Raw genomic sequence first — 12,985 nt, 5'->3', positions numbered from 1 at the left:
AGGTGAGAAGGTCACTTAAAAGCCTTTTCATTAGATCAGGAATGAAGATACAGGGAGAGAAGTTGGAATGGAAAGAAGAGAAGGCTTCACAGGTCTTGATGGTTTGGGTGTAGGGCTAGAAGAGAATGTGATTCCTCAAGCCACTTTGGAGTTTTGAGCATTGAAAAGTGGCAGTCTTCTGGTGCCATTGTCAGAGAATGGGAGTCATGGGAGGGGAACAAATATGACTTATAGAAGTGACTTTTGTCATCTGGTGAAAATGTCCAGGAGGCTGTGGAGATATGGGCAGAAAGCTTAGAGAAGTGGATGATGTTTGTGATATAAATTTGTGTTTCATCGGCTTGGGTGACAGTTTAAACCCTGAAGATCAATGGGTTTGAGAAGAAAGTGTGGAGAAAGAAGGAACAAACTGGTGATTAGTTCATGCTTATCTCTCCTTCTCTCTTTAAATATGGCTACCACTGGTGTGTCCTTAGCTCAGCAAAAAGAGGTGAAAAGATTTTCAAGAAGGATAAATCTTAATCTGTAGAGAACAGATTTTTTATCTATAAACACACTATTCATACAGTGGCTTACATACTTTATAATAGCTCGGTGTTACAATAATAGGTAACACTTATTTAATGCTAACTGTATACCAAGTGCTGATAGACATGTAATAACTCATTTATCTGTGCATAAATCTTAACATATAGGGAATAGCATTATTATTTATTTTAAAGATTTTATTATTTATTTGAGAGAGAGCTCACTTGTGAGAGAACATAAACTGGGGGGAGGGGTGGAAAGAGAGGGAGAAGCAGACTCCCCGTCGAGCAGGGAGCACAAGGAAAAGGTCAGATGTGGAGCTAAATCCCAGGAGCCCGGGATCATGACCTGAGCCAAAGGCAGACGCTTAACCAACTGAGTCACCCAGGCACCCCAATAACTTATTTTTATCAGTGCCTTTTTACAAAGAAGGAAACTGAGGTACAGAGATGTTAAATAACTTCTAATGACCTGTTGCTATTAAGTGGTTTAGCGAGGGTCTGAACCCAAGTAGTCTGTTTCCAAACACATATTTTAATCATTGTGCTCAACTCCCCTCAGATAAAATCATTCCTGTGTAAGTCTTTTCTTTCCCCTCTGAAATGGCTCAGTGAGTTAGCCTCTGCCTTCTGCTCAGGTCATGATACCAGGGTCCTGGGATCAAGCCCCACATCGGGCTCTCTGCTCAGTGGAGAGCCTGCTTCCTCCTCTCTCTCTGCCTGCCTCTCTGTCTACTTATGATCTCTGTTTGTCAAATGAGTAAATAAAATCTTTAAAACAGAACAAAACAAAAAAGGCAAAACAAATTTGCAACACATTTTTAAATGTTTGTAAATTGGGTCACAAAAGGGATGCAAAATGTTTGCAGTATAACTATTATATTCATGCAGCTTAAGTCATTCATTGAATCTTACACCAGTACAAACATAAGGTTATTTCATGACTAAGAGTAGTCCAAATTTGGGCACCTGGGTGTCTCAGTCAGTTAAGCATCTGACTCTTGATCTCAGTTCAGGTCTTTATCTTAGGGTCCTGAGTTCAGACCCTGTGTAGGGCTCTTCCCTGGATGTGGAGCCTACTTAGGAAAAAAAAAAAAAGAATTAAAGAAAGAGTAGCCCAAGTCTAATAACTAAAACTGTATTAGTATCAGAAGTAATATTAAAATGTTAAATGGAAAAGATATCCACTAATTTTCTTTCCAAATGAAATCTACAAACTAAATTTTTAGAAACTGTAAAAAGAATGACTAAAACTATAAACCAAGCAGTTAGGTTTATAGAAAATTCTGGGGAAAGTAGTGAAATAAAATACTGAGAAAATAATCAATTAGTATGCATGTAAAACACTCCCATTTTAGTCACGATTTTGATACTAATACACTGTAAAGGGATTTTGCAAAAGTTGATCAGCTAGGTGCTACAAATAAACCTTGAGACTCAATTCTCTGTAATTGTTATCTTCTATATGTGGTTTACTTGAGGTTAGTCACATTTCATCTACTTTCCTGTATGTATTCCCAGAAAGATCTAGTCTCTACCAGAGATCACACAATCTGTAGTACAATCATTTAGAGATGGTTACTACTGTTTGCCAAGTACTTTTGCCATCCTATTTCTATTTTTCCTCAAAATTTTCTTTTTCAGATGTATAACCAGCACTCATCTTTTCAGGTGCCAAGTGGATTATTTGGTCTATGCAACAATCTTTGATAGGTCTTTTCCAGCATTGTCCTCCTTTACAAGTAGTCATGTGGTTATTATGTTTTATGTGATGAAGACTCTCTTAGGGCTACATGTTGACCTATCAATCAACAGGTTGTGGATGTTTCACATTACATTTTCAATAGTCTATTAGATAGCATCTTGTTTGAAAGGAAATGCATCAGTATGTCATGTTGTAGAGAGAATGTGGTATGGCAAAAGGACCTGCTAGGGTCTGCTGTGTGGAGATCAGCTGTCAAGCTAAAAAATAAAATGTTTATATTATAAATAAGGCTGAACAATGCACATGGTTTAATGCATCTATGAATTAAGCCTCAAACATCACTGGTATTCATTAGTGAGGTTGGGAATAATGCTCTCCACCAACACAGCAATTTTCTGTTGATTTAAGTAACTAGGAAATTAGAGAGTAGTTTCTTCCTAAGTTTCTCAGATTTATTACACCAGAGTATTTCCTCTTGGTGCAGACTTGGGCTGGATTTACATCACAATATCACATTCACTCATTTTTTTAAAAAAGTTTATTTATTTGAGAGAGAGAGGGAGAGAGCAAGAGAGCAAGAGTGAGCGTGATGTGGGGCATGGGGGCAGATGGAGAAGGAGAGGGAGAATCCTCAAGCAGACTCCTCACTGAGCATGGAGCCTGACATGGGCCTCAATCCCAGGACTCAGAGATCATGACCTGAAGGAAAATCAAGAGTCGGACACTTAACCGGCTGCGCCACCCAGATAACCCTCACATTCACTCATTCTAGTAATAAGTCACTGCACAACCATTTGTAGTCACTGTCCCAAGTTTTGTTTAGATAATGGCAGAAAATGTACAGAAGGATAGAGCACAAGGACAGCAAGGCAAGCCTGTGAGCAAAATTTAGAGAGCCAGAGGTGGAAATGTGGCACAGTTGCAAAATGCCAAGAACCAGAGATCAGGATGGAGCTGGGTCCAAGAGCTGGTAAATACTGAATAGTGTGAACACATACAAACCAAGCAGAGATGATAAGATGGCAAAAACCAGATGAATATTGGTTCATTTCACTAACATGTTATATAACCTATGGTAGACATTTGAGATAAAGAGATGACCAATTTTCTTGTCCTTGAAAATATATGTGTGGATTTCTTTCCGCTTGGAAATGTCATGGTCGCCAAAGTGTTTCTAGAACTGGCATGTTTTTTTATCTGTAGGCTCTGTGCTATAATATTCCTTGCTTTATGCTTTTGTTTTGTTTTTCTTATGAAGGTTGTTTTTCAAGGTCAAATAATTTCAACTCCTGAACAGGATGAAGTCATAGCTATTGACGATATATCTTTCAGTTCAGGCTGCTTGCCTGCAAATGGTAAGAACTTTTTCTCATTTTGATCCTTACTGTGTATATAAATTCAGTGCATTTTAAACATTGTGTAATGACTTTCATTCTTTGAATGAAATGAAAGCATTGTGTATGCTCATTCATTCGTTCTTTCTTTCCGGCCTGATGTTTTAAAGTGGGCTATTTTACATTGTATAACATTGTCTAGGTTTATGCCAGAAGTTAAAATAAGTTGTTTTTTCACTGGGTCTGATGCTGTTAAGAGTTGAAGGGATAATTTGGTCTCAGATTTGAAACCTTGTAGCAATGTTTACACTGGCTAGTTAAATCTCACCAAGAGAACTCCTTGCCCCTTAGGAGAAAAGTGAAAACTGGCTTCTCCAGGCTTGAAATTGTCTTCTTGGTGAATTGATTTGACTCTTCACTGAAAGACACAACTGGAGGGAGAGAGATATTAGTTAGAATCTATTTTCTATTTAGACTGAAATAGCTAGATCAATAATCCACATATATCAGATCTAAAAAATTACTCATATTCGTTCTCTGATTGTATTAACTGAATTCTATTTACCATGCATATTGTTCTCAATAGAAAAGTTTAATGTTAAAATTATGAATTGGTCAGGATAAATTAATTTAGTCTAATGATCATGCAAGAATCATATATATGATTATAGATAGTTGATAGATTTTTTCCCTTTAAAATGTTATTATACTGTAGTATGAGATAGCATAATATAGCTACTTTGTCAAGAGGATTCTAAGTTCTAATTTGATACAAAGATATGGTAGTTGTGGTAAATTATATTTCGAGAACAGAAGAGATGAGTTGATCTACCTAAAAGAGACCAAGGAGTCTTGATAAAGGATGCCTGTATTATGCTTCGATTTTAAACAGCACTTCTGCTGGTAGAAGAGCTTTATAGGAATGCATCTCTTGACACTTAGACAAGATGGTAGGGTTTTATAGGAGACAGCTCCTTCCACACTAGAACACAAAAAGCTTTCTCTCATCTTTATATTATCAGTTATCAGTATATTTTAGCTAAGAAATCACTATATGGTAAATTGAAATATAGATAAATTGAAATGGAGAACTAAGGGAGCAGACTATAAGGTCCACCCATTCCTAGAAGTAAATAGTTGAAGTATAAACCTCAATGCCTTTTCACCAACAGAAGGTAATATTTCTAGGATTTATCAGAAGGGAACCAATTGATCAGGAGAGAATACACTGTTGACCACAGGCAGAGAAGACCCAACTACTGACTGCTCTGCCGTTCAGTCTCCCCTCATGCTGTCTCCTCTGTTACCCTGGATGGTATTCCTGGATCCAGAGCGCGGCTTATAATGGGACAGTTTGGTTTGCTTGGTTTGTAATGGGGCAGCTGGTCCCTAACTGTGAGCACTTCAGCAGTATCTTTATATATTACCTTTTCTTAATAGTTTCTGCAGAAACTGAGATCTGCCAAACAAATTGATCCCCAGCTAGACATGTGTATTGCTCAGTCTAGCTAATCATCCCCAAAAGAAAATAAAGAATGAAATCAGCTATTGGCCAGACTTTCCTAACTGTAGGGAAAATTAGGACCTGGCCTCTGCCTCTAAAACTTTGCATTACAACAAAGAGGAACATGCTGGGGTTGGGCTTGGGACTTTACATTGCCTGTATTAGGACTCTGCTGTCATTTCACAGATGACCTTTCTGTTCATCTTTGGATCTGGGAACCAAAGCCATTTCCTTAATTCCTCATGATCCATCTACTGGGACAAAGGCCAGTGTAGATGGACCATAATAAATATTCAGAAGACAGATGCCAGATTTTTAGTAAGCACTTAAAAGAGCTCTATAAGATCACTATAGAAGTGAAAAAGCAATAGTCACAGGAGTGAGAGCACAAAAAGTTGGACATTCAATGAAAGGTCATGGTCAAATAGAAAAAATATTGGTGTCTATAATTTCTAAGACGATAGTTCCAGATAATGTTACAGCCATATTGTTTTTGAGGTGGTGTGGAAATAAAGTTTACTGAAGATAAGGCTTGAATTGTAAAGCAAAGTTACAGGCCTTTCACATGGATATTAAATTTATGCAACATTACAAGTTATGGGGCTAGAGAAGATTTTGAAATCCCAAACTGAAGTCGTCCATGAATAGGGATGCATGGATGACCCAGGGCAATAAGTTGGATGTCATGAGTCAAGATGTTTTTACACATGGAAGAATAAATGAATCAACATCGGGGATTTAGAAGAATGGCGACCTTTAATTTTAGGCCTTGTATTTATTGGGGCATTGGGAAAAGATATCATCCCTCTGGAGATTTGCAAAAGTCTCTTTTTGGAAACGCCAGTATCCAGATAAGGTCACAGAGTATGTTCTTTTAACTTGAGGGTGCAGGGAGTTTTGTTTTATTGTTTTTCAAATGGAATGAGGGTCGATGGCATATTTAAACTTTTGGGAGGAAAACAAAGCAACATGAGGTTTAATAATGGAGAAAAAGAATAAAGTGTAATGGAATAGGATTGACATTTGGTTGGAGTTGCATTTTGTAAATGGTAGGAGTGTGAGAGATGATAATATTATGTAACATTAAATTTCCAAATGAGGGGCGCCTGGGTGGCTCAGTGGCTTAAGCCTCTGCCTCCTGCTCAAGTCATGATCCCAGGGTCCTGGGATAGAGACCCACATCGGGTTCTCTGCTCAGCAGGGAACCTGCTTCCTCCTCTCTCTCTACCTGCCTCTCTGCCTACTTGTGATCTCTGTCTGTCACATAAATAAATAAAATCTTTAAAAAAAAATTCCAAATGATTCTTTCTAGTCAAGTTCAGAGGTTATAGTGATAGACTAACCCTAGTCAATCACTAGAATCAAAGAGAAGTGATTGATTCTGAGCTTTATTAGACTATTAGATGGGGATCACTGAGGATGGGGCCTGCATTTTAAAAAAGGTTCTTGGGACACAGTTTGTGAAACCAGCTGATCTCAGGTTTAAGAACTGAACTAGGATTTGGGGTACCTGGGTGGCTCAGTGGGTTAAGCAATGGACTCTTGATTTTGGCTCAGTTAATGATCTCAGGGTCATGGAGGCTGCTCTCTCTCCCTCTTTCTCTCTCTCTGCCCCCCACCCCCCTGCAGCCCCTGTATGCATCCATTCACTCTCTCACTCTTAAAAAAAAAAAAAAAAAAAAAAAAAAAGGAACCAAACTAGCATTTGGGAATCATGCACCCTGGTCTCATGCTGATTATTGCACTTGGCAGGGAGTGTCCTGGGACAGAGTTCCAGCTGATCAGAGAGTGGTTTCAGTCCCATGCCGTCCTGATGGTGATGATCAGGGTGCATCTGAGACATGCAGGCAGAGCCGACTCAACCTTTTCCAGACATCACCATCAGAAATCTTACTCCAGTGGAGGGTGGAGTTAGGGATGCATTTGGATGCAAAAAAAAGAGAAGAGTTTTCTAGTTGACTTAAGAAAACAAGAGGAGATGGACAGTTACGACGTAGATTCTTCAACTTTGATACTGTTAAAGTCAAGGACTAAGGGATTTCCTTGGTATTTACTTCATGCCTGTCACCTTATATTCTTAAAATGACTGTTGAGGTTCTATACATCTCACATCCAGGCAGGAGGAAGGCAGAAATGAGAAAGGGCAATGTTTTTGATCATGCCATTGGCTAGATGATTGTCACATGGCTACCTCAGTTGCTAGGCAGACTAATAAATTTGAGTATTTGGATTCAGCCTCTATAATAGAGGCAGGCAAGGAAAACAGGTTTATGAGATGAGTGAGCAAACGTATCAGAATACTTAGAAGTAAATTCTAGCTTTCTTTCAAATCTGTTCCTTGCGTATATTCTCTTTTTAAATTATTGACATCTGGTCTCACTCAGTAGCCTAGGAGATATTCTTAAATCATTCTCCTCTTTTCATATCTCTCTATTAATCTAGTTAAAAAATAGCAGTGAGGGCCTGTTCTTACATTTTTCAAATTGTCTCCTCTTATTTACCATTATTATTTATCCAACTGTGATTCCCTTAAGCATGTATTTTTTTCCCATGGATTTTTAAAAATTCTGGTTTTGATCTATTCAACTCTACTAGCCAGTACTATGTACTGTCCACCAGTTTATACTTTCTAACATACAAATATGACCAATCTCTACTTTTAAAAATATATCAATAACTCTTATCATGTCCAAAATAGAATTCACATTTCTTATAAATTCTTATGATTTCAAATTTCTAAGCTCACAGGATCCTGCTCTTGCACACAAGCCCAACTTCCTCCTTCATAGTCCTCCAAGAATCACCAGACTCTGACCAGAACAGATTGCTTGGTAGTTCAGCAACACAGTGTCATCATCTTATTCTTGGGTATTTTTGTAAACTTTGCTCCCTCTGCCCATTTCATGACTTTATTTATTTATTTATTTATTTATTTGGCTGTTCTCCTACTACTGACTGAGCAGACTAAGTGGAGGTCTCTTTTCTGGGAAGGCTTCTCTTACAGAAAATTTTCCCCAGACTCCCATCCCCCTACCCCCCCACAGATACACACTGTATTGATTTGTTTTTATAGCTAAACACTAAGTTTCTTGAGGAAACAGATACTAGTGTCTTATTCCTTTGTGGATCTCCAGCACAGAGCAAACACTTATTAAATACTTGTTGACTAAATGACTCAACACTGAACATGTGCAATTATTTAAGTATCAAGTATTTGGGAATTTGAGTAAATTCTTCTTTCCTCTGAGCTGCAAGTGTTCCATTTCATAGAACAGAGATTTAAATAAAATATCATGAGACCATTTTTTAGCAGTACTTATATTTATGCTAAGAATATATATTATTTTTTTGCTTTTGTTTTAACATCAGAAATTAAGGTATGTCTTCAAGCTATCTAATGTGATTTTAGAATCTGAGATTTCTAGCTTCCAAAATCATGAGAAGACAAATTATGTTGTATAAGTCACCAGATTTGTGGTGCTTTGTTTTGGCAGCTCTAGAAAACTATTAGAGAGGCTTTCTTGAGCTAATTCTGTAACATATGAATTCTTTCTCATCTGTAGCCACTAAAGTCTCTGCTTAGGAGAGGTGGTCATCTCTACATTTTCTGTAGAGACTGTAGTTTTCCCATCAGTATGGTAGCTAGAATACAGAGATGCATTTTTAAAATGCTTAAACTAAGTAACTCTGAATCCTATATCCATTGAAAATATCTTTCAGGAATTAAGATAAAATAAAGACATTCTCAGATGAAGAAAAACTATAGAATTCATCCCTGGAAGATCTACTCTAAAAGAAATGCTAAGGCAGGTTTTCCAGCTGACAAAAAAAAAAAAGCCAGAGGAAAATTTTATCAGTAGGAGTAAAGAAAGAACAACAGAAATCATAAATATCAGAGTAAATATAATGTAATTACCTCTAAAGGTTTTTATGTACACAGTACTCTTACAAGCAGATTTTTGAACATCCTCTTGGTGGGTTCAAAATATGTAGATGTAACACATATGGTAAGTAAACCATAAAGTTGGGAGTGTAGAAGTCCATATCTTTAAGACATCTACATTTTATTAGAAATGTTAACAAACTCTATGTGGAGTGTTAAACTGAGGGGTGTATATTATTATCCCTAGGAGGAGCACTAAGCAGATATAAGTAAAGGAAATAAATACACTAAAATTGAGCATAAAAATATTAAAATACTGAAATAATCCACTAGAAGACCAAAACAGAAGGTAAAAGCAGAAATAATAGTAGTGTGGTGGTAAAGAGCACAAAGAATAATAAATGTCAAGGACACAAACAAAAATAATAAAATTGCTAATTTAGTTATAATGATAAAATAATTACATTAAGTATAAGTGGCATATGTATTCCTTTTGAAAGTCAGAGGCAGTCAGATTGGTTGAAAGATAAGAGCTAACTATATTTTGACTAGAAAAGCTCATTTAAAAATAATGATATAGATTAGTTAAAAGTGAAGGTATTCAAATATGGTTAATTAATCTACGACAAAGTAGGGAAGAATATACATTGGGGAAAAGACAGTCTCTTCAATAAATGATGCTGGGAAACTGGACATCTAAATGCAAAAGAATGAAACTGGACCACTTATTACCATATACAAAAATTAACTCAAAAATGAAGTAAAGACTTAAATGTGAGACATAAAAGATAAAACTAGAAGTATACATAGATAATAATGTCTTTGAGATTGGCCAGCTAAGGAAAACTATAACAAAATGACAAGGCAAACTACTGAATAGAAGAAGATAGTTCTGAAAATACATCCAATAGATGTAATTATCAAAATATATAAAGAAATTATACAACTCAACACTAAAACATTCCAACAATCCAATTAAAAAATGAGCAGATGATCTGCATAGACATTTTTCCAAAGAAGACATTCAGATGGCCAACAGACACATGAAAAGATGCTCACCATCACTCATAATCAGGGAAATGAACATCAAAAACCACAATGAGAAATTATTTATGCCTGTCAGAATGGCTAAAATGAAAATGAAAAGAAATAATAAATATTGGTCAAGGTGTATAGAGGAAAAGAAACCCTCATGTACCATTGGTGGAAATGTACAGTGGTGAAGTCACTGTGAAAAAAATATGGGGATTTCTCAAAAAATTAAGAATTGAAATACTGTGTGATCCAATAATTCCACTATTAGGTATTTACCCCCAAAAAAACAAAAACACTAATTTGAGAAGATATATGCACTCCTATGTTTATCGCAGCATTATGTACAATAGCCAAGCTATGGAAGCAACCTGTGTCCATCAGTAGACAAATGAATAAAGAAGATGTGGTATGTATACACACACACACACACACACACACACACACACACACGAATATTATGCAGCCATAAAAAAAGATGAGATCTTGCCTTTTGTGACCACATGGATGGAACTAGAAGGTATTATGGTAAGTGAAATAAGCCAGACAGAAAGATAAATACCATATGATTTTAATTGTATGTAGAATTAAAAAAAAAAACCCAAATGAATAAATAAACCAAAAACAGAAACAATCCATAAACAGAACAAACTCATGGGTGCCAGAGGGGAGGGGGTGGAGGGATTAATAAAATAGATGAAGGGGAGTGACCGGTACAGTCTTCCAGTTATGGAATGAATAAGTCATGAGGATAAAAGGTACAAGGTAGAGATATAGTCAATGGTACTGTAATAGCGTTGTATGGCGACAAATGGTAGCTACAGTTGTGGTGAGCACAGGATAATGTATAGGTTTGTTCAATCACTAGGTTGTACACCTGAAACTATTGTAACATTATATGTCAACTACACTTAAAAAAAGAAAGAACAATAAAGAATTTTTAAAAAGTGAAGGGATTAAATGAGGTGGTATCGCTATATTAATGTCAAACAAGATGTGCTTCAGAACAAGGAAAATTAATAGGGATAAAGAAGGATATGATATGATGATGAAAGGGTAAACTCACTAAGAAGAACAGTCTCTAAGATATGTGTACCTAAAAGCAGCATGAAGAAATGAAAGAAGAAATAGGCAAAACTACAATTATACAAGGAGACTTGAACACACATCTCTCAGTAAATAATAGAAAAAGTATACCAAAAAACATCAGCAAGAATTTGCAAAACCTGTGGAAAAAAATTTGTATGGAACCACAAAAGACCTCAGATGACCAAAGCAATCAAGAAAGAACAAAGCCAGAGGCATCTTACTTCCTGATTTTAAATTAGACTACAAAACTATCCTAATTAAAACAGTTTGGTACTGGCATAAAAAAATGACACATAGAGCAATGGAATGGAATAAAGAACCCAGAAATAAAACCCTATATATAGATCAACTAATATTTGATAGGGGGTTAAGGATACTTAATGGAGAAAGGATAGTCTCTTCAATAAATGGTGTTGGGAAAATTGACAGCCACATGGAGAAATGAAATTGGACCCTTATCTTGTTCCACTAACAAAAATTAAACCTAAATGGATTAAAGACTTAAACATAAGACCTGGAGCCATAAAACTCATGGAGAAAGCATAGGGGAAAATCTCTGACAGTAATCTTGGCAACCTTTTTTTGGGGGTGGGGGGAAAGACACAAAAACCATAAGCAACAAAAGGAAATCAACAAGTGAGACTATACATCAAACCAAAAAACTTCTGCACAGCAAAAGAAACAATCAACAAAATGAAAAGCCATCTATGGAAAGGGAGAATATTATCTACCTACTTGAAATAATTGATATTTTAAAAAAATAATTTAAAACTATAGCAGTAAAGAACTTAAACTCCTTTTAAGTGCATGTGGAACATTTAGTAACATAGACTATAGCTTGGGCCCAGTGGCAAGACTCTAGGGAGGCAAATATCATGCTCTCACAGATACAGAATTCAAGGGGTCACTAAAAGCTTGTTATTATGGACCAAATTGTGTCCCCTCCAAACTTCAGATCTGGAAGCTCTAACTCTAGTGTGACTATATTGGAGATAGTGTCTTAGGTAACTAAGATTATGTAAGATCATTAGGGTATGGTCCTAATATGACAGGAAGGACTATGGCCTTGTCAGAAGAGGGTTTCACTCTCTCTCCCTTCCACCCCAACTCTCTCCTTCTCCCTCCCCATCACCCATATCTTTGTCTCTCCCTGTCCCTCTGTCATGTGAGGACCCAGTGAGAAGGTTGCCATGTACAAGCCAGGAAGAGGACCCTTATGAGAACCCAACCACACTAATAGCCTGATCTTGTACGTCCAGGCTCCAGAACTGTGAGAATATAAATTTTTGTTCGTTAAGCCATCCAATCTATGGTACTTTGTTATAGCAGCCTGAGCAGAGTGAGACAGCACTAATTAAGATAAATAATATTTTAATACCACATAGTGAGAGCTCACAATTAATGAAAAAAATCAATGATGAACAAAATATAAAAATACTAAATGAAGATAGTTTTACTTAATTTTCCAGTCTCCGATATGGCTTAGCAGTACTACGGGGGCTGCAGACAACCCTCAAGAATGTTAAAACAATTGAGATGGTAAAAAAAAAAAAATCCTCTGAGCGAAATGAAATTTAACTACAAATCTGGGACATCCACAGTCATTTGGAAAGTAAATGTCACACATTTACATAAAACAGACTTTGAAGTTGCCAAGTATTTTGAACTGAAAGAAAATGAAAATATAACTTACTAAAATTTGTGTAACATAGCTCAAGCAGTGCTTAGAAAAAAAAGTAATTGATATAAAATTTTTATTAGGAAAGAAGAAAGCTCTCAAGGCAGTAAATTTAACTATCCATCTAACTAAAGTAGAAAAAGAAGAACATATAAAAGCTAAAGCAAGCAGTGGGAAAATAATCATATAAAGACAATAAATAATGGAATTTTAGGTGGGAAAGTAATAGAGAA

At 36.3% G+C, this 12,985-nt stretch overlaps 1 protein-coding gene across 1 annotated transcript in view; it reads left to right on the top strand.

Annotated features, from left to right (window-relative positions):
• MALRD1 (MAM and LDL receptor class A domain containing 1) overlaps positions 1-12,985 on the top strand; it is a 736,704-nt gene that overhangs the window by 40,608 nt on the left and 683,111 nt on the right. The window contains exon 5 of the mRNA XM_032880867.1: positions 3,491-3,587. Within this exon, the coding sequence (XP_032736758.1) occupies positions 3,491-3,587 (97 nt within the window). The remainder of the gene's footprint in view (positions 1-3,490; positions 3,588-12,985) is intronic.

This window comes from Lontra canadensis, unplaced genomic scaffold (assembly GCF_010015895.1).
Source record: "Lontra canadensis isolate GAN:19392208 unplaced genomic scaffold, GSC_riverotter_1.0 scaffold72, whole genome shotgun sequence".
NCBI lineage: Eukaryota > Metazoa > Chordata > Mammalia > Carnivora > Mustelidae > Lontra > Lontra canadensis.
The sequence above is the reverse complement of the archived record's forward strand: the minus strand, read 5'-3'. Positions and strand labels throughout refer to the sequence as shown.